This window comes from Alligator mississippiensis, chromosome 4, assembly GCF_030867095.1.
Source record: "Alligator mississippiensis isolate rAllMis1 chromosome 4, rAllMis1, whole genome shotgun sequence".
NCBI classification, from domain to species: Eukaryota; Metazoa; Chordata; order Crocodylia; family Alligatoridae; genus Alligator; species Alligator mississippiensis.
In genome coordinates, this window is record NC_081827.1 from 150,343,669 (window position 1) to 150,364,881 (window position 21,213).

At 49.2% G+C, this 21,213-nt stretch overlaps 1 protein-coding gene and 1 non-coding gene across 2 annotated transcripts in view; one reads left to right on the top strand and one right to left on the bottom strand.

Moving 5' to 3' along the window:
- Window positions 1-21,213, bottom strand: part of LOC132250067 (antigen WC1.1-like) — a 56,894-nt gene that overhangs the window by 4,953 nt on the left and 30,728 nt on the right. The window contains exons 7-8 of the mRNA XM_059726231.1: window positions 9,619-9,933; window positions 8,131-8,436 (exon numbers count right to left, since the gene is read on the bottom strand). Coding sequence (XP_059582214.1) covers window positions 8,131-8,436; window positions 9,619-9,933 — 621 coding nt within the window. The remainder of the gene's footprint in view (window positions 1-8,130; window positions 8,437-9,618; window positions 9,934-21,213) is intronic.
- Window positions 3,959-4,076, top strand: LOC132250482 (U5 spliceosomal RNA). The gene has a single exon (XR_009462205.1). It is a non-coding gene; the product is annotated as a U5 spliceosomal RNA (small nuclear RNA).

The window sequence follows — 21,213 nt, forward strand, 5'->3', positions numbered from 1 at the left end:
ATGGCAGCGCAGGCCTCGAGGTAGCTTGCCTGCATTGTCATGGATGCTAACGAGTTACGAGCTAACGAGTTTATGAACGAAAAGGAACCTGCAGGAAATGGGGGGGGGGGGTACCTCAAGGACCCAGTGACGGGGAGATATTGGTGAGTGATCGGTCCTCCAAGTTTCCTCGATCGCGCTACAGAGTTCTCCCTAGTTACTCTGCCACGTGCTCAGAGGTCTCTGACTTGGGCGTAAGTTTCATGAACTTTTATATGTCCGGAGAGGCCAATAACGGACTGCTAGGTAGGAATAACTAATGAGGCAGAACGTGACCAAATTTGAAAGTAACTGCGGTTATTCAGGGCAGTTCTATTGTGACAGGGGCACTCAACTCATTTGGTTATGACATGCCCCCTTGACCATGTCACAATAGACAAAGGAATTAGGTTACAGGCAATTTTCGTCCAGGAACTCGTTACTGTTACAAGATTTAGCATAACACATGGATATACATATATATACAAAAGTGGACAGTTTAACAAGTTACTTTTTAACAAACTATAAAATACAACGATTTATATACACAACAATGATTATCGCGATTAATGGTAAACACAAGGTAATTAAAACGTTGACAATTGAATTAACCTAAACGCAGCAAATTGTTACCCTTAATTTTAAGTAATATTCTTCTAATTCGATTTTCCAAGGTAACTGAGAGCGGGGTATTAGATTAATGCCCCCTATACGGAGGGTTTCTATAATCGTCTGATATATAAACACACACTCACACACATACACATACGCATATATACACATATATATACATATATACACACGAAGACATATTTGTTTACTGGGGTAACCTCATTATGCTCTTATTATACTCGTTTTAAATCGTAGCTCTTAGAACACTGATTTTCTGTACCGTCATTACCAATTTAACCATAATTATTATTAAGCGGCCTTTCCTCATTTCTTTGCAAAACACATCAACCTTGTCATGCATCACTACCTGCTTTTCTTCTCAACAACTTGACACTAAACACTTCCTGCCCTCCATCCACCTACGACATACAATAATCTCTCTCTCTCATTTCTTCTGTCTATACCCGACCTTTCTGCGAAATCCCCCAAACCTTCAGATCACCAATGCTGTTCTCTTTCAGTAATTCAGAGCTTGCATAATCTGGTTACAGTCAGCATGCCAAACAACCTGGACTGCTCCGTTAAGTGAGTTATCCTTCCCACTCAAAACATTATGGCTTGGCTTCACTGCGTAAAGTTTTGAACAAACAAAACAAAACAAAACAAAACAAGTATATACAAGACAATTTTGTGATGAGCCATTAGTTATGGCCTTGGCCCAGAATGATAGAAGGTTCAGAACCGAGTTGGAGGTTTCGAAGTTAGCTCCCGTTCGCCGAGGAACCTGTCGGTAACAGCAGGAATAGAGTGATGTGGTTCTCGTGATCGGGCAGTTACAGATTACCGCTTTGTCACCGTCGAGCCTGAAAGGGAACAAACAGACAAACAAACAAACAAACAAAAGGAAAAAGGAAACTGGGAGAACAATAAGGCGGCGAGCTAGCCAGTTGCGATGAGCCAGGGTTGGTAATCGGTTATCATTTCTTCCTATGCATCAAACCTGAAGCCCAGTTCATTTGCTAGGTTCCATTGGCCCTCATCCCCCAGGATGCGCAACTGTCGCTTCGTAAGCCCAGAGCAGTGTAGGAGGAACCCGAACATGGCCCTCTCCTCAGGCATTCATTGCGGCAACGGTTGCGATTCTCGTGGGGCGTAGGGCTCATAACGCCTCGGTCTTTGGGCTTTGATGGGGTACACCGAGGGTCAGTGTTCTGAGTTACTGGAGACTCTCGCGGACGGCTTCATAAGGGCTTGCAACCATGGGAGGTGGCTCAGGAGGTTTCCCGCCTGCTGCCCGTTCATCGGGTTGAAGAGAAGTTGAAGCATTGTGGCGTCGTCTCTCCCATAGACCTCTATGCAGGCTTCTATGCTGTTAAGGGTTGCAGGAACAGTCTCAGGGTTCCATAGATGACGGTGAGGCCACCCTCCTCTGCACTGAGCCCGTGTCAGTCCCAACTGGTGTACGCTGGGGTTCCAAGAGGCATATGATACCCCAATTATGGCCAGCAGGAGTTGTTCCGCGCTGACCTTTGGTGGGCGGCCGTTGTGCCACGCGTGGAATTTGTAGCTAACTTGGCCTGCAACAAGCGCTGGGAGTGGGATGGGCCATCGAGCATTATTCGCTACCACCTCTAGGTCTGTGGCATGCCCTCCACTCCACAAAGCTTGGTAGGTTAGGAAGTCAGCCTCCTCCAGGTCCAGCAAGTCCGACCCAAATTCTACTACTATGCGTCCTAACCACATAGCCAGGGTCTCTTCAGGCTTCAGTTTTGATTCTTTGTACAATTCTTGCACTCCCCCCACATGTGGGTGCGGCATGTAGTGGTGATGCGGGTCGCACCCTGCGCGTCTGTAACTTGCTTGACTAGCGCTATCAGGTGGACCTCAGTTGGGAGGGGCGTTGGCTCGTCGGGCGGGAGCACTGAGTATAACTTCTCTCCCTCATAAGGGGGCGGTTCCCTAATTCGCGCTACGTCAGGGGGTGGGATTTCTTTTGGTGCCACTCCGAGGGGCGGGGCCGAGGACCGCGCGACCGCCCCTTCTTCCCCAAGACTTTTCACGCGCTCTTCTTTTTCCCCGGCGCCATCTTGGAATGGCGGTGGCTCGGGGTTCTCTGATGGTTCAGAGCTTTTCTTTACTGCCACCTCCTTAGCCGTCTGGGTGGCTGTGAGCAGTTGAACCTCTAAATTGGCATTTTCCCGCAGCAAGGTTGTAGTAGTGCGGAACGTTATGTTCAACATTTTCCCCTTGTCCCACTTTGGGCCTGTCCACCGCGCCACTACAGTCCTCTGACTACAATTTTTCCCGGAGATCCGAAAGCAGCTTGTGCCCCCTTGACCCGAGCGCTAGGGTTGGGGTACTGAATCGGTCAACTGGTGTCGGTTCTCCGCCCTCTCTCACACACCTTTTACAGCGAGCGTACTCTTGGGCGAGAGTTGAGTCTGCTACGCCCGTCAGTTTTACTCCAGCAAGGGACAGGGTGCCTACTTTGTCTTGGGTCTGAATCGGACCCGCTCATTGCTCACCGCGCACCCAAACACCCCGGGGTGAAGGTTCACCTCCCATTCGTTCGAAACTCCTTCTTCCCCTTTTAGCGAAAGGTAGCTGCTGATGAGCCGTTCGGTCGACCCACCCGCTTGGTGGTATGCAATGTGGGCCCATAGCTCGTTCGAGTCAGCTACATGGTGCCCCCCCGTGCACCAGGGGCAACACTCAATTAGAATCTTCTCCACCTCCGTGCCCTTGGATCCTGTTCATGACACCATGTCTCAGGCGGCCGGAGCCGACCAGAGGATCGCTAATTTAATCGGACGTCAGGCGGGCCTGCGATGGAGAGGCGAGACAGCTTACTGGTTTTAAAAGATTGCTTTTACTTACGCCGCGTGGAATGGCAGCGCAGGCCTCGAGGTAGCTTGCCTGCGTTGTCACGGATGCTAACGAGTTACGAGCTAACGAGTTTACGAATGAAAAGGAACCTGCAGGAAACGGGGGGGGGGGGGGGGGGACGTCAAGGACCCGGTGACGGGGAGATATTGGTGGGTCATCAGTCCGCCAAGTTTCCTCGATCGCGCTACAGAGTTCTCCCTAGTTACTCTGCCACGTGCTCAGAGGTCTCCAACTTGGGCGGAAGTTGCATGAACTTTTAAATGTCAGGAGAGGCCAATAACAGACTGCTAGGTAGGAATAACTAATGAGGCGGAACGTGACCAAATTTGAAAGTAACTGCGGGTATTCAGGGCAGTTCTATTGTGACAGGGGCACTCAACTCATTTGGTTATGACAGGCAGAATCTATGGAGTATAAAATACTGTTATTTTTCTGGTATATAATACTTCGGTTTCTCTTCAGATCGCATAAATCTTTCACCTTTTACTAAAGATTTCCGTGGAATATAATACCTACATGTCATCTATGAGGGGGTTTCAGAAACTAATGGCTATATGAGTGCCATGGTGCATGTGTGTGATGAAGCAGGGAACTAAAGAGCAGCAAGAAACACTCATGGCAGCACACAAAATAACCATATGTCAAAATTGCCGTTAGTTTCTGAAACACCTTTGTACGATTATGGCAGGGTCTGGATCTGGGATCCATACCTATGTGCTGTGAAGTCATGCAGATGCAAAAGGGGTGGCAGCACAGGCTCTGGGATGGCCACATTTCTACTGCACGGGGAAGAGAGGTTTGTAGGATTTTAAGGACAAGTCACCTGAACAAACAGCACCAACATCTTCAGCGATTCCTGCCGGCTCTGTCTCAGACAGGCTCCTGTTGCAGTGTCAGACGAGACTCATTTCCTGTACACTGGACACGTCTCAGCCCAACAAGGCCTGTCCCTCGTTCCAACTTCATGGGGTTATAGGCTTTCTCTGCGTCTCCACACTGGAGCTGCCTGCACACCACTTTGGCATCATTTATGTCCCACTGATCATCCAGGACTCTGCCCCACGCACCACTGAGGGAAATCTCAACTCGCCCATCGCACCGGCTCTCTCCGTTCAGCAGTCTGAGGGATTCAGAGTCACCTGGGCCCAGGAGAGATGGGAAATGCACTCATTATCCCACGTTATATTATCTACATGCTAGACTCAGAGAAGTAAAGTCAGGGTGCCTCCACATGAGCAGAGAGGCTGTTCCAACACTGTAATTACAGTGCATCCGAGCAGATTTGATTGATTGAGTCTGCTGGAGTGCGGTAGTTACTGGGCTCCAGCAGCCTTCTGCATCTCATATATCAGTGTCCCCATGCTTCAAAATGGTGGAAGGGCACTTTATCTGAAGCTCATTCAATCAGCTTTAGATAAAGCATCCTGCTGCAATCCTGAACGGCAGGGGCACTGATACAAGAGATGCTCCGGGTGCTTTAATTAGAACAGCTCTCAGAGCCAGTCTAATTGAAGTGCCACCCCCCCCCCCCCACAACCCAAGCACATGTGTAAATGCTTTAAATGTCTAAATAATTGGATACATGGTAAAGGGCAGTCAGTGCACTGCAATAATGCAGGACTTGCCTCTGTCACGGAGCCTTATCTGAACAAGTAACAGTTGTTCCTGGGGGACCAGAGCACTGTTTCTTGAGCACACCGCAGACACCCATGCTAAGCAGAGCTTCAGAGCAAGGGAGTGAGGGGCAGTATGCCAGTGGCAGGGAAAGTCTGGTGAGGGCAAAAAAACATCTAATGAGGTCAATAGCTCTGACACTGCTTTAGCCTAAGGCACTCCCCTGAAGTGGCTCCTGCATGGACCTGTCCTCAGCAAACATGAGGACACTCCACTAGGGGCAACCCCAGGGTAACCAACACAACACAGTGTGTATTTGGATTGGGGAGAGGCAGAGCCTACTGTATAAAGTAGCACTGTCCTTCCCCAGCTGTAAGAGCAGCCTCTCGCTCTCTGTTGTCCTGGACTTCATTCAAAACCCATCGAACAGCTGCTGAAAAGCCTCAGGCAGGTGTCGATATGGGTGTGAGCTTAGGGCCTGGGCATATCATCCCTACACTTCAGTATCATATATGGCTTGAGTGTATCTGAGTATGAAGAGGGCATGTTCCAAGCCCTTTCTCCAGTGCACTATATCAGTCAGGGGAGGGGACAGGAAGTGCCTGGGGAGGTTTCCTCTCTAATAAATATCTGTGTCTGTTCCCCTGCTCCCTAGAGCATAAAAGGCAGGCAGAGCTGCTGGGAGCACACATCCCCGGTCCTGCAGAGCATCAGATACTTCAGCAATGGTCCATCTCCTGCATGAGGATGAGAAAATATGGTGATATGAAAAAAGAAGAATCAATGAGTTGGGGCAGACTCGATTAAGCAAGTCTGCTGGAGGGTTCAAACTAGATCGCTCCAGCACACTGCAGCATCTCATGTATTCAGCATCCTGTGTTTCAAAATGGCAGTGGGGGCTTTAACTAAACTCATCAATTGAGTTTTAGTTAAAGCACTCCTGCGGCAGTTTGGACGTGTGGGATGCTGAATACATGAGACACATGGCATTTTAATTTTGACCGGCTCCCAAGAGCTGTTCCAATTAAAATGCTGCTCCTACCCTGCACCTTGGAGTACATGTATAGGCACCCTATGTTTTGTTCCAGTTTCAGGAAAGAAAAACCCATCTTTTATCCAGCCTGAAATAGCTCTTTCCCTATCCTTTTATTCCCCCCCCCCCTCACATGTAGCTATTTTTTAATTAAGTTATTTGAGAAATTGAAGGGGAAATCTCTACATTCCTTCTTTAGTAAGATGCCATTCTCTGATCCCTCCTCCGGGCAGCGGTGTAACTAGAGTGGGGAAAGCAAAGCAGCCGCCCTGCTTGCTGACCTCTGGGGAGGGCTTCGAACAACAAAGAGCTTTTGCAGCGGTGCCACAAATCACATTGGTTGCAACCTGAAGACACTCCTGTCCTTTTGTGTGGCAGGTGCCCTGAGTGCCTGGCATCATCATCATGCTTCTGCCTCCTGGCCCCTGCCTCAAAAAACAAATAAAAAATGCCTCCCTAGAAAGCTCCTGGCCCACCCTAAGGCCTAGTCCAAGCTGTGGAGTGGAAAGATCCCAGCCATGGGAGTGCTTGCTCTGGAAGTGTGTTGAGAAATGACACACATGTGTGGGGTCTATGGGCCCAAGTATCTGTCTGTTGTTTAACATTACACAGACTGAAATAAGAGCATCCTACCTAGATTTCCCTTGTGAGTGTGGATGTAACTGGGAAATGGCAGACACTAGAGGCAGATCTGGCCAGAACTCTGTCAATGAGTTGTTTGGGTTGTTTTTTTTTTTCCATCATAACACCAATTTTTTCGGAAAGAAATATTTTTCAAGGAAACCACTGGGTCTAGTTACCTGTGAATTAATACTACTTATTCGTGTAGAGTATAGCTGTTCTAGGAGGAGAGCCTGACTCCCCAGGCCAAAGATGAAAGCACTCTGTGGGAAAGGGAAGGCCCTAGTCCAGTGCATGCAGAGCTGAGACTTAAGCTGGTGTCTCCACCCCAATCGGAGGCTCTCTCCAGAGGCCAGTGGATGTTACTGGGGTTCTCAGATGCTTTTTCTACAAGACATGTAAACAGCTCAGGTCTAGTGCTGATCAGGAATGAGATCAAATCATGAAATCTTGTTTCACTTGTGTCACAACTGCCCTGGGTGCCTGCTCCTGCGAGGGGTGCAACAGGATGCAGGACGTAGTAGTGCAGCAACTAGCGCAGGGGTGGGAAAAATCTTGGACCTGGGCAGCAGCCAGACTCCATTTCCCAGCATCCCCTGCCAGTGTGGCTCTTGCACGTTTCCATCCAGGCCCCGGCAGCAGCTGCACTGTGATAGCGTGGCGCCAGAGTTTCCATAGAGACTGGCTCCAGCAGCGCGGCAGAGTGAGGAGATGCTCCAGGACTGGGCTGGGATCTTGCAGCGGTGACAGCCTGGTCCAGAGCCGGGGTGGAGCATGCAGGCTGCAGATTGGACCGCTGCCCTGGCTCCAGACCACACTGCCACCCCTGCAAGATCCCAGCCTGGTCCTGGAGCAGCTCCCTGCCCCTCCACCTGCCCTGCCAGCACTGCTGGGGGCCGTCTCCGTGGAAACCCTGGCCCTGTGCTATCACAGTGGGGCTGCTGCTGGGGTCTCTATGGAAACCAGCCCCAGCCACATGGGCAGGGGCTGCTGGGAAATGGAGTCCACTGCCAGCCAGATCCAGCCCATGGGCTTGACTTTTCCTGCCCCCGACCTAGACTGACCTTGAGGACTGAGCAACCTGCTGTGCAAAGTGAGGCAAGTGCTCCTTTTCATCTTGTTCAGTCTTAGTCTCTCGTGGGGATTTGGTCTCCAAGCAGCAGGAATAGTTGCTCAAGTAAGTATTCAATATCATGAGGAGGATCTAGGAGTTTCTCAGAAAATAACTAAGTAATTCTTCAGTTCGGGTCTACTTCACCCTTCCCTGGAAGAGCCCTGAGAGTCCCCCGAGTACCGCACCATGAGGAGTAGGTGTAGAGATAACTCTGTATCACTCCTGCACCTACCTGAGCAAATCACACCAGCATCGCTGTCCTGTGAGCACTGAGAGGCCCCCAGCCTGGTAACAGGGCAGTGCCACAGGTGGGGTTCAGTCCCATTACAGTGAAATGTGTCTTCCCAGGTGGTGCCGGATCCCTTCCCAAAATGTCCTCCTCGTGGAGCGGACACAGTGACTCCGCAGTTGAGCTGACGACAGAGAACGTGGGCATCGGATAAATCCCAGCCCGAGTCGCAGAGGGTGACCCAGGCACCGACTACCTGGACCTCCACTCTCCCTGAGCACCGTGTGCTGCTGTTCATCAGCCTGAATCCTGGGGAGAAAGGAGAGGGTGTTTCAGAGAGGCGATGAATAGCCCACGTGCCAGTCTACACCAAGCATGTATATGTGGTGGGATAAACCTCCCTAAGGTCCGTTGTCTAGCTGTAATTTGATTGACAGACAACGCGGGTAAAGAAAGATAGCTGTTTATTTGCTCGAGCAAAGACCACAAAGCCAGCAAAAGGCAAAATGGCCCCCCCTTAAGGGTGAGGCGATCTTTTATATTTCTTACAACAAAGCAAGACTATATGGTTAACAAAAAGCAATACTTGGGGCGGTGCTCTACAAATTTTTGTAACAGCATATTTCTATTAAGCTGAACTAGCATTTTTAAAAGCTAAAAGTTAAGTAACAGTAACATTATAATATGTTAGCAAAACCTTACACAGTAGAAGATACTTCTCAAGGATGCAACTAGTAAGCTCAAAACAATGGTTTCTGTGTCTTATCTTACTTCTTGCTGTAGCTGATTTTTTTTTTAGCACACAGACACAGATTCACTTTTTAACTCAGAAAATGCTTGGTGCAGTTAAAATGATTACTTGACACAAGCAAAGGCCTAGCTATCATTCTGCCTTGTGGTCAGCTGCATTGCTAGGTCACAGGTCATGCCTTGTATTCAGCTGTAAAGCGAAAACTTCTTAATAATCCAAATTATTATAAACCTAACAGCATGCTTTCAGAAAACTATTCTATTTCAGGGTAATAACAAACCTGTGCACTACATATAGAAGGGAAAGGGAGTTTGATTCCTTCCTTCCTTGTCCTGGATTGTTTTAGATTTGCCATGAGCTGATCCCAGTCATTATTCCCTTCGCAGTTAGGTTGTGGGCAAGAGCCCCATGTAGCACCCTGTAAAAGGAGGTGTATTTTTATAATACATCAGCAGCTGCACAGTACCTGTCCATGAGTCAGGATGTAACCTGTGGTATTATGAAGCCTAATGAGGGAGAAGACCACAGTGAACAAAATGTGAACTATCACCGGTTACCCTTTATCATCAGGCAATTGTGTGCAAACAAGTGTTTTCTGTGAAGCAGCTGACATGTAGTGCTCCTCCCCCTCCGCCCCGATTTTTCCGGCAAGGCAGTTAGTTGATTTTATAGATTTTAGTGATACATCCTCATCTAGAGCACACATCCATAGCATTTTAGGCATAATGTTGAACACTTACTTGAGCATATGACACCAACATCATTTCCATGTGAACATGATTGATCTACATATGGCATTTGGGGGCAGTACACAAGGTTAGACTCGTTCTCCCCACACTTGAACAGTTCTGTCCAAACGGGCCCTTGTCCTTCTCCGAAGCGAGCTCCTCCTGGGGTGGATACAGCTGTTCCGCACTGTAGCTGGTTGCAGAGGACACTGGCAGCCTTGAGATCGAAGTGGGAATCACAGATGCTTTCCCAGCTGTCTCCCTGTTTTATCTCCACACGTCCTACACAGGTTTCAGGCCCTCCAACCAGACGGGCTTCAACATGACCTAGAACATCAGCAAAGGCAGGAGTTTTCAAGGTGCTAGTTTAGACCTGGATACCCCTCCCCCCCCCCCAAGGTCTTTTATGAAGAGCCCATTGTCGGGGATGCTGATGAGGCAGAGCAGTGTCCCTGACAGCACTGGGCCCACATCGAGCAGGCAGGCCAGCCTGAGCCAGGTACCACAGCAGCCACACCTGCAGCAAACTGCAGCTCATAAAATCTGCCCCAAGGTAGGAGCGACAGGTATATGGGTTGGTTGCTGGGAGCACCAGCTATGCATGTAGCACCAGCTGGGGCCCTGGGTCTGCAGCCAGTCAGCAGTTTTGCTGGGACAAGCCTCCCGGTTCCTAACTGCTTTGACCCTCTGACTGGCACTCCCCGCCCTGTGTTTTCCATGATTTCTCCCAAAAACTCAGTTGTCCCCTTTTTGTGTAGTCACCCCGTCTAAGGGAGGCCAATGAGAGACTGGGTGGCCTGTGCCCACATGTTTTAAAGGTGCACAGATAGGCCTGGTTCCTAACCCTGCTTTTCAGCTTATTTCTGCACTTCAGCTTTGTATTTCCCTGCGGTTCTGTTTCCTAGCTCCTGACCCTGGTTCAACTCTGCTTTTGGATTTTGCCCTGTGGTTTGCTGCCCAGGCTGGTATTTCACATTTGATCCCCGGATCCTAACTCTGGACTGTGTCATGGACTCTGTCTGGATCTTTCTCTGGCTTTAGTACATGCTTCCTACTCTTTGATGCAGCCCTAGGCCCTGTTTGCCCTTGGTGGCCTAAGCAATGAACCAGACCAGCTATGTCCTGGTCCAATGCACCCATCCTGGTCCACAGTGAAGTGACTAGAGCAATTAGAAATAAAAAAAGGCCCTATGTAAAAAAGAAAGGGAATGGTTAGCAATCTATATAAGTGTGATGTTCTGAGGAATAGAAATCTGATAAGGAAAAATGGGTGTAATCCAGGTTGGTCCCCCAGGGGCTAGGGGTACAGAGAGGTCTTGTGTCGGAACTGGACCTGGGAGCTGTGGTCAAAGTCAAGACAGACTGGGGTCAAAAGCCAGAGCCTGAGACAGGGTAAGCCACGGGTTTAACCAGGATCAGAAACCAAAAGCCAGAGCTAGAGGTCAGACCAAAATCCACAGCAGAAAACCGTAATGAGAGGGTCTCACACGTCCTGCCAGGATTGGAGGCCAGAGTTGGAGCCAGGTATTAAAACCAGAGACCCAAGAAGGAAGCACAGAGGGGCAGGAGCAAGAGGTTTTGCCAATGGCTGGACAAGGAGACTCAGATTTGGGCCTGGCTTTTAAGTGCTGGAGCAGGTGGGGCCTGTTGTCTTTGACTTCAGGGGTCAGACTGCCCTAATTGCTTCACTCTGCCTATCTGGGACCACGATGCTGCTCTAGGCTTGCTGCAGGTGGTACCTGTTCAGGGGATACATGGCCCTGTCCCCTGATTGAAGCTGCCTGGGTCTGGAACTGTGCTCTGGCCTTATTACAAAAAACCAAGGGAAATCCTTCCAGTGATACCATCCCAATCCTACATCAGGGCAAGTCAAAGGTCTCCCTGAAACTTTTGATTCTATGGGGCTTGTCTGACTCCTTTCTGCAGACAAGAACAAGCAAGGAACTGTTAGGGCTAGTACTCCATCTGGCTCTCTTTTACTGCTGCAGCCAGAATAACCAGGCACCCATTACAGCTGGCCTCCTGGTTGTGGCCAGTGGCTTGAGTCCAGGATAGGGCTCAAATGCACATCTGTAGAGGTGTAGTGAGGCCCTGGTCTGTCAGTGTGCACCCCCATGGTACACGCAGATGCTAAGAAGTCAATAATAATGATACAGAGATGGCAAAAGTGGTCCATAAATAGTTTTTTGCTCTAGTTTGATGGAAGCAAGATAATGCTTTCTCATTGTATGAGGGGAATAAACAACTCTCTGGTTGACCAGCAACACGGCAGAATGTTAAACAGCATCTACAAGGGATAACAAATCTTGGAGATCCTCTGTCCTGGTGTCCTAAGTGAAGTAGCTCCTGAGATCTCTGAGCTCGCAATCCCAAAAATATTCCAGAAGGTTGGAAGAACCATTGCTGTGCTAGGTTGTGCGTAGATGAAATGAGGGGTGTGTTTGCATGACACTTAAGCGAGCTAAATGCTTTCACCCCATTTTAATGGCGTTGGTGTTTGCATGCCTCAGCAGTGTACTGCACATTCATTTCAGCTGCTGTAGGAAATTCAGCGGTGTAATGTGCCTTAAATGACTTGGGGAGTTTCTAGTTTGCTGCCCCTAGAGTTTCTAGTTTACAGCCACACAGCGAAACACTGGCCTCTGTGCCTCTCCATGGCTATGCAGGAAGCCCTACAGATGGCCTGGCAGCAGCCTGGAAAAGCAGGCTCCACACAAGAAGTGGCAAGCCTGAATTTTTTCTTTTTCCCCGCTGGAGGCTGCCTGCCTGAGCTGCAAGGGGACCTAGTGCTTCCCTTTGCAGCTGCGGTGCCCTGCTGGGAGTGCCCGAGCCAGGTGCCCATGGGTTGGTGTGGCCTGCGGGGGCCACTACTACCGCGGAGGGAAGCACCAGCCCCCTCTCCATAGCCAAGGGACCCCTCCGCCCGTCGGCAGCTCAGACTCCCCTCCCTGCTGGAGAGGCAGGTAAATGTGGGGTGTGTGCATGACGCAGGTTTAATCAGTGCTAAACTGAAGAGGTGCTTTAAAAAAAACAAACAAAAAACCCACAGGTTCAATTTACAGCCCCCATTTCATCATGACCCTAGGGTTTACTGATCTGAGGAATGATAGGGTGGTAACCTGGGAAAAAAAGTTCTGAGCAAAATCATGCAAAAAAAGGGATAAGCTTTAGTCCATAAGTAATTTAAAGGGGGAAATTATTCAAAGTGTTTTTATTGAAAAGAGGTCTTCCCAATGAAAAAAGAAAGAGATGAATTATTTGATAAGGTCTCATTTAGTTAGGTTGATGAGAGCAATGGCCTAGACGCAACAGTGTTCAGGTTTCTGTGGGCATATCTACAGAAGATGTTTACTGTTCACCTAATCAGTTCCACAGTGAAACAGCATCATCTGCACGTGCCATGCTATTAGGGCAGAGGAAACTATTTAACTCTGCCATAGGAACGTGCTTGTAAATAGAAATAATTTCCAAATGACATAGTTATTTTAGCTGCCTTAATACACATGTAGATGCTGACCAGGCTGTTTGGGACATGAGGGAGTTTCAGTGCTGGGGTTGCCTTCCAGCTAGCACTGAACTGAAGCACCCTTGTGTCCCAGCCAGCCTCTGCCCATGCCAACATCCAGGGTACACCCTGACTTGTATACCTCTGCAGCTCTGCCCATCTAAGGGAAAAGCCATAGTCTTAGAAAGAAGGAATACGAGTCATGCCTGCAACCCAGGTACTTGATAGGTTTTCCTTGTTCTAGGGTGACTGGGTAATGGGAAGTCCTGGCTTAAAGATAATCCTGTGGATCTAGCTGGTCCTGGGGGCATGTAAATCTCACCCGGGTGAAGTTGTCCCCCATCCTGCACTCCATACAGTAAAGATGACCTGTTCTTCAGGCAGGCCTTCCTCCTGGGAGGCAGGACAGAGCAGGGACAACATATCCACCAGCAAGGTGGTGCTGATATTGTTGTGCAGCTTCAAATTGGGCCTTGGTTCCTATGGTCCCTGAGCTGGGTCATCATCTCCTTCCAGCTTCTAGGAAAAAGTAGCCATCTTTCCATTTCTGTGCCCTGGTCATAAGTTATTTGAAAGTCCAAGTGAGAGAAGGAAAGTGCCTAGCAAAGCTGCCTCTGGCCAAATGAACTGGCCGTACAGGAACATTTAAGGGTGTTTTGATCTGGAAAGATCTGGCCTTTGTTCCATTTTGCTTCAGTGCCTTGCCACTGATTCACAAAAGCTGCTCTGACCACCAGGATTCTGTGGTCCAGGATTTAAGAATTTGTTTTTCCAGGCTGAGTTTATAGGAAAGGCACTGCAGGGATGCAGAATCCATTCAAGACCTGCTGTTGGGAGAGAACTGCATCTATTGCCAGGCTGGGCACATCTATTTCTACTATTAATGGCAAGGTAGCATGGTCAAAGGCTCATTGGGCTTCTGCAGACAAATAGAACTGGATGTTTTTCTCAATAAGGTGGTGAGAAGGCTCATCACCTCTGCAGTATTGATTATAGACCCCTGATAAAAGTTAGCAAATCCCAGGAACTTTTGCAGCCCCTTCATATGCGGGAGGAATTTTCCATTTTTACACAGTCTGTACATTGGGGGCAGTCCGTTTTTAATCTTTCAGGGAATAAAAGAAAACCAAGGTGTTCAATGGTAGTTTGATGTAATGAACATTTTTCTAATTTTGTAAATATACTATGCTGACACAACCTTGCCAGCAGTATGCAGATATGCAGGGGGAGGTTGTCAGGGTCTTTAGAGAAGACTTGGTTGTCACCCAGGCTGGCAATTAGAAACTGGTCTAGGAGGTCTCAGGGTGCATCGCTAATGAAGTGCTGGAAGATAGCTGTGTTGTGGGTAAGCCTGAAGGGCATAATTAAGTATTCAAAGTGCCTGAATGGCATCTGGAAAGCAGTCCTCCATCCATGCTGCAGGGGTGTAGGTTGTAGCCATGTCTCCTATGCATACTAGGTTAAATTGCTGCAGAGGTTTAGGTTGATGACTATACAGGCCACTTTGAGTTTTTCAAGCAGAACTCACATGAGGGGCAAGGACTACTGGCTAAAGAAAAGTCAGCTGGTTGAGGGACCAGTAGTCTACTGGGAGGCACAGTATCCCAACTTCCTTACTGACAAGGAGGACAGGGCTCCAGCAGGTGAGGTGGGCCTCTATATGAACCTCAGAGCAGATTTTCCAACTGATACCCACAGAGGGAGGAAAATTTAGCTGCTGACATGGCATTAATATGTGCCACTGGGGTTTTTGTTCCTGCCTGCAAGTCTGCTGGGTAATCCTCATCCCAGTGCAGGGGGAGGACTTATGCATTCTTCTACTCAAGTGCATCAGCAAACTCCTGATGCTTTGGAGGCAGGTTGGATTCAGCTTCTGGAGGTGACACCACCTGAGGGGCTGTAATGTTTAGCAAATCTTCTAGGATTGTGGGCTGGCCTGCAACCCTACATTTCAAGTAGTGGTGCTAACAATAGGTGAAATTCAGGCACAGGATCCTCCTGGCTTTTCACCTGACAAGGAAACCGTCCAAAAAACAAGGGGTAATGTGGGCAGCAGATTGCCCCAAAACATATTGCCTCTTAGTGCCCAAAAATGTGTAGTTCCGGAGTCACAGTCTGCCCAAACCTTGGGCCCAGATGCCAGAGCCGAGCCATTTATCAATTTAGTTCTCCCAGGCTTGAGCTGAATTTTTAGTAGAATTCACAGGGTCTGAGCCACAGGCTTATCCACAAAACTGTACACTGCTCTAGAGTCCAGCAAGGCAGTGGGCACTGGTAATAAACTGTCTGTCCCAGGATCGGGAGGTGGGTACACTGCATAGACTGAGGAGTCGGTGGGCTGCATCAGCTGCAGGCTTTGTGGGGTGCATATGAGCTACTTGCCATGGAGTAGGATGGGGCTGCTGAAGGGGACAAAAAGGGAGAGGAAGAGAGAGGAGGTAAATTCTGGGCAGGGCTGAGAGGAAGAGACCCAGCCCAGAAGAGAGACAAGGTACAGATCAGGGAGAGATGAAACTCCAGAGCCTCAGACATGGAAGTGGAGGGGCTGGAACAAGCCCTTCTAGAAAGAGCAAGCTCTGCTGGTTTAAAATGCACTGAGATCCCTTTGCAGGAACAGTCTATATGTTCAGTTACACTGGAAAAGCCTTGGAAATCCTGCCCTGGCCTTGCACAGGGACTCCATGCACCCCTGAGTGCTGGAGGTTACTGTGACTCTGGGCTCCTGAGGCAGCCCCACCATGCCAGTCATGTTACCAGAGTCAAGGAGGGTGAATGGAGATATTGTGGCCCCTTTCTGTGGCACATTCTTCATTAATGAGTGGCTGGATGGGAAGAGATCACCCAGAGAGCTCTGCCCCCAGCACCCTGGGATTTCTTTACCAATGGAGGCCATGAGAAGCTAGCAGAGAGGTACAGACTGAGCCATCAAGAGCAAGTGTTGCCGTTTGTCAGCAACACCCAATGACGGGCTCGCCTGTGCGGGCAGCTGCAAAGGGTTGTGCTTTACACACAGAGGTGTATTAATGCCTCATTCACTCTGGAAATCACCTGGACCAATACAGACATTTTTGTTGGATGAGCTTTGAGAAAGCGGGGCTCTGCACAAGCATTCCCATCCCAGAGGCTGAGTGCAGAGGTAAATACCCTTGATTTCCATGGCATCGTCCTGGAGGACTCTTTTTGCTCAGGAAGGCTTCCAGATAGGCTGAAATGTGTACAAGGGCTGTGCTCCAAGAGAGAGCTTCCTGCCATGTGGAGCACAGCCCTTGAATATATTTTGGTCTACCTGGAAGCCTTCCTACTTCAGAGCATACCGTTTTGGGGTTTGGGGATAAAAATGCCAGTCACATCATATTCACATGACATTAATGTTTGTGACTTGCTCAGGGCCCAGCCCTTTCCTCTCAAAGATTTGACATAAGGATGAGTTTGCTGATTTCTTACCCGAACAGATGACACCAGCATCCTCAAAATGAAAGCAGCCACGCCAACCCCATCCCCAGTGGCTGCATTCCGAGAGAGAAGACTCAGCGCCACGACAGTCAGTTCCAGCCATCCAAATCCTTCCAGACCCTTGTACAAAGTGAGCCAGTGTAGGGGCACTGACAGCAGATCCACATCCCAGCTGCCTACAAACAACTGCAGAATCTCTCATGTCCCACCCAACACTACATACTGTCCCCCACTCATCCTGGTGTTTAATCTCCACTCTCCCAGCACAGGGGCTGCCTCCGTTCTCCAGCCGTAGCTCATCGGCACCTGCAAAAACCAAGAAGGAGCAGGGTAACAGAGAGCCCGGAGCCCCAGCACTAGTGTTGATCAGCCCTTCTGGCCTGGGCAGCTTCACACAAGGACCCTCGGGTTGAACCCCTGCTCTCTGCTAAGCCCTAGTATGGGGGCAGGGGTTTGGGGGCTGGATCTGTACACAATGTTGGCTTTTTGTAGCTAAAGATATTCTTTGGGTTTATTTGACTCTCACAATGTACCATAATTTTGCACTGAATGCATTTAGCACTCATAATTGGGTAATGTGCTGTTATTACTGGAAAATGCTGGAGGGCACCTTATAACCATTTTACCCTCCTGACATCCTACTATGAAATTATAGCAAGGAGCTATTTCGGAATGTAATTCGTGACTGGTTTAGGTGTTTGGCAGGGGTTGGGTTAGACTCCTCCCACCACCTCAATTTTCTGCTGTTCAGCAATGCTTTTCTGGGTGCTCTCCCCTAGAAAGTTACTGGCTTTGTTAGTTTTGGGGACATGGGGTGAGCCCAGTTAGCGTTTGGTTGCAGCCCCATAAGTACTGCCCTGGCACAGAGACCAGCACACATCCCCACGTCCAGCTGTCAGGATGTCGGGGGCTTGGACCCCATTTCCCACGTGTGGCCTTCTCTCACTGGCACAGATTTTCTGCCGTTCAGCAAAGCATGTTCAGGTGCTCTCCCCAAGAAACGTACTGGTGTGGTTTTTGTTGAAGCACAGCAGCAATTTTATTACAGCCACTTTAAGGTTTTTTTTATTTTTGTTTTTTTAAAAACTGTCTCTCCAACCCGGGTCATGGTCCTTTTTAGTACTAATTTCTGACATAGGAATGCTGATTACCTTCCTCATTAATATGGTAGAATATGTTTTAGAATATATTATATCTGTACTGTGGTATACTTATGCTAAGCTGCCATTTAAAATGTACTTCCATTTTGTAAAAGAAGAAGCAATAAGGATGTGTGTGTGTGGGTATTAGATAGCAGGTATTAGACAGACTGCTATGAAATATTTGGAGTAAGCAGATATAACCTTCAGGATGCCGTGCAGGTGGCGGTCCGGGAATGTAGAGATGATACGAATCAGACCTGAAAAGCAGACTGGGATGTGAAGACAACACGTAACCAGGAACAGAGGCCAAAAGATAAGCACATGTGAAGAATTGAGTGGTGATTAGTGGAGAAGTCTCTGGACCTCGATCGAAGTCTGCCTCATGGAAGATAAAAGGGCAGTGAAGGCCAAGCCCGGATGGACGCCTTAACCAGTAATGCCAGCCTACCCACACGTTGAGAGAAGTGATGCCAGCACCCCGCTTGACTGAACATCGCCTTGAAGAAGCCTGCGACTGGCCACCGCAGCGTGACTCCAAGTGCCGCGGATAGGTGACTTAGTGTGGATGGGGTGAATGGCGTGTAGTATGTATGGTGTGAATGAGTAAGAGTGATTTTTCTAGAAGCTGCTAAGTTTGCCTCAGTTATCCATATACTATGCAATAAACCTTGGTTTGCCGAACCTGTGCGTTGGTCATTTGTCCAACAAACATAACAACACTCAGGGGTGCCAGCTTTGCCTCAGGGAATCATCACCTTTGCAACCATCATGGGAACACAAGGGGAAACTATGGAAACACCTAAGACAGCTCAGCTACTGCTCTCTTTGGCTCACTGTTGTCTTTGCTTAGCAGGCATTATACCACAGTGTACCCAATTTCCACCCCCCCCCCCAGCATACCCATTTTTTTCCCACCAACATTGACTGAGGGACTGTACATCAAGGGCCTTCCCTTTCAGCCAGGCCCATTCCCAGACATCCCCACCACCCAAAAGGGAGACAAAGCAATGTCCAAACTCCTTTGATTGAGCAAAGAATTTTTTTTCTTCATACAGTGTTATCAACGTGCCGTCAGCGAGTTAAATTACAAACTGGCTAAGTTTTTCCTTTGTCCTTTCATAGCTCACTCTGTCCTCACCAGCCAGCTACAGAAGCCAGCCCAACCCCATCTCAAGACTTGGGCTGCAGACTCAACTCAAGATTTTACCTGTGTTTCACCAATATAGTGCAGCATGCAGACTGCCACTATGAACACGGGGATGGTCTCTGGCTCTACCTCCAGCCTATAGTTCAGTGGCCTCCACCGGGCTTCCCGGCACCAAAGACACATTCGACGGTCATGCGGCATTTGCTTAGGTGGTAGTTGAAGGGCTGTTTTGGGGGGTCAGTCACTTGCCCACCATCTGGCTTCATAAGCCAGGGCAGGAGTGGGTAAGCTTTGTCAGCAATTATGAGGGGTGGCACTGAAACACCCCAGATGACAACCTCCTCCAGTCCTGGGGCATATTGGCCTTCTCCATCATCCCAGGCAGCAGTGAGTTTTGAAAGACAGGTGCATCATGGTTGCTTCCTGCCCATCCTCTGTAAATGTTAGTCTATCATCCACGGTGATCCACTACAGCTGAGAGAATGACTGAAGGAAATCTTGTCCTGTTGACAAATGACCAGTTGTTCTGGCACGGTGACAGGGTGGGAATGTGTGTGCTGTTCAGTGCTCCCATGCAGTTTGGGAAGACCATCTCCCTAAATCCTTCTACCACGTCCCCAGGGTAACTGAGGCAGATGAATTTGTTTGCTGCCAGCTCCTGCAACAGCAGGCAGACCTCTCTTAATGCCACCCCTGCTGTGCAGGGAGCCATGCCAAACTGATTTGCCACCTGGCACTGGCTTGTTGGAGTGGCCAGTTTCATAATGGCCATAGCAACATGCTTTTTTGGGGCAATGGGTTTCCGCATGATAGTTGTCTAGCACTCAACATGCAGTGACAGCACACTAACTATGTGGAAGAAGGTGTCCCTGCTCATGCAGAACATCTCCAGCCACTGCCAATCTACCCAGGTCAACAAAACAATGTGTGCCCACCAGTCAGAGCTGCTTTCATGTGCCCAGATCTGGTGATTGTTGCTATTAAGGTATGGCTACAAAGTTACTATAGTCTCATGACCCCTACATTCATCTTTTTCAAAAGACTTCAGCACCTTCTACAGCCTGTTCATCAACCTGTGTGTTGAGGCAGACATCCAAACGTGGTTTGCCAGGAGTTTGAGGAGAGTCCAGCCCAGTTCAATAAACATGATATTTTCCTCTTCCTGATGCAGAGCTCTGCAATGTGACTCTTGTAGAGCCAGACATGTTATCCTGTTCTTTTTGCTTGCACCGTTAGGAATGGAGGAAGCCATCCTCTATACTGAGCAAGCAGTGCACGGAGACAATTCTGCAGCCTGTCGCTGGACTCCAGGCACATTTCACTTGCTCTCTGCTATCTCCCCCTGGCCAGACCTGGGGGTGTGGGGAACCCTCTGCTCACAGTGAGTGGCCTGCGCTCACCATCCACTTTTTAGGGGATCCCAATGCAACATGCTGGGGTTCTCTTCCCAGATTTCTAGCTGCCTGACTGTACAGAAGGTCTTGTGGAGCAGGCTTACAGGAAAAGTATTTGGCAACCTGGAACCAAAATGGCATGGGTAGTTGGGTCATTCCTGAGTTGAGACAGTGAGGCCTGGAAGAGATGAAGAAACAGGACCATGGTCCACTTGGTTGCTCAGTATCTGGGAAGCTGTAATGCTAATGCAGGAACTGCCTGGGAGACCCTGGGGTCACCCTGAAACTAGCACCCCAGCAAGGCTGACAGATGAGGCATGAAGCCCCTGGGGTGCACCCCCGCTGGCGAGCCCATTGCACTGGGTGGTGCTGAGGGGTGGCAAAGCTTGCAGGGCCAGCACTGCCATAAGCAGCTTCTCAAACAGGCAACAGTGTAGGGACCCCATGTGATACCCTTCACTGGTGAGGGAGCAAGAGCGCCTAGTGTTAAAAGAACCCTGTTTTTGTGCTTTCAAAGAGGTGCTTGCAAAAGGTTGGGGTGCAGGAAAGGCAAGAAAGACCTGCCTTTGTGTTGGCAAGGATTTTTTTGGACATCCAGGGCCATGTGCACCCATAGGGGTGCCTACCTTTGCCTTCCATGTCTTGGGGACTGTGAGGGTGGGCAGGGGAGCCCCAAAGTCCAAGGAGGAGAAAAAACCCTAGTGTGGGGTCCTGGGGAAAGGAAGCCCCAGCCAGCAGCATGGGAGGGAAGACCCTGGGTTGCACTTGCATTGGCCAGACCCGTGTGCTGGATGGTCCAGGGATGTGCTAAAGTGTGCAGGGCCGGTACTGTCAGGGGCTACTTGCTTGACAGGCTACAGTTTCAAGGACCTCTAAGACACCTGTGGGAGCACTGTGGGAACCCTGGGTTATTCAAAACAGGATGCATGATAGAAAGACCTCAGGGAAAGAGGGGAGAAGTTGCAG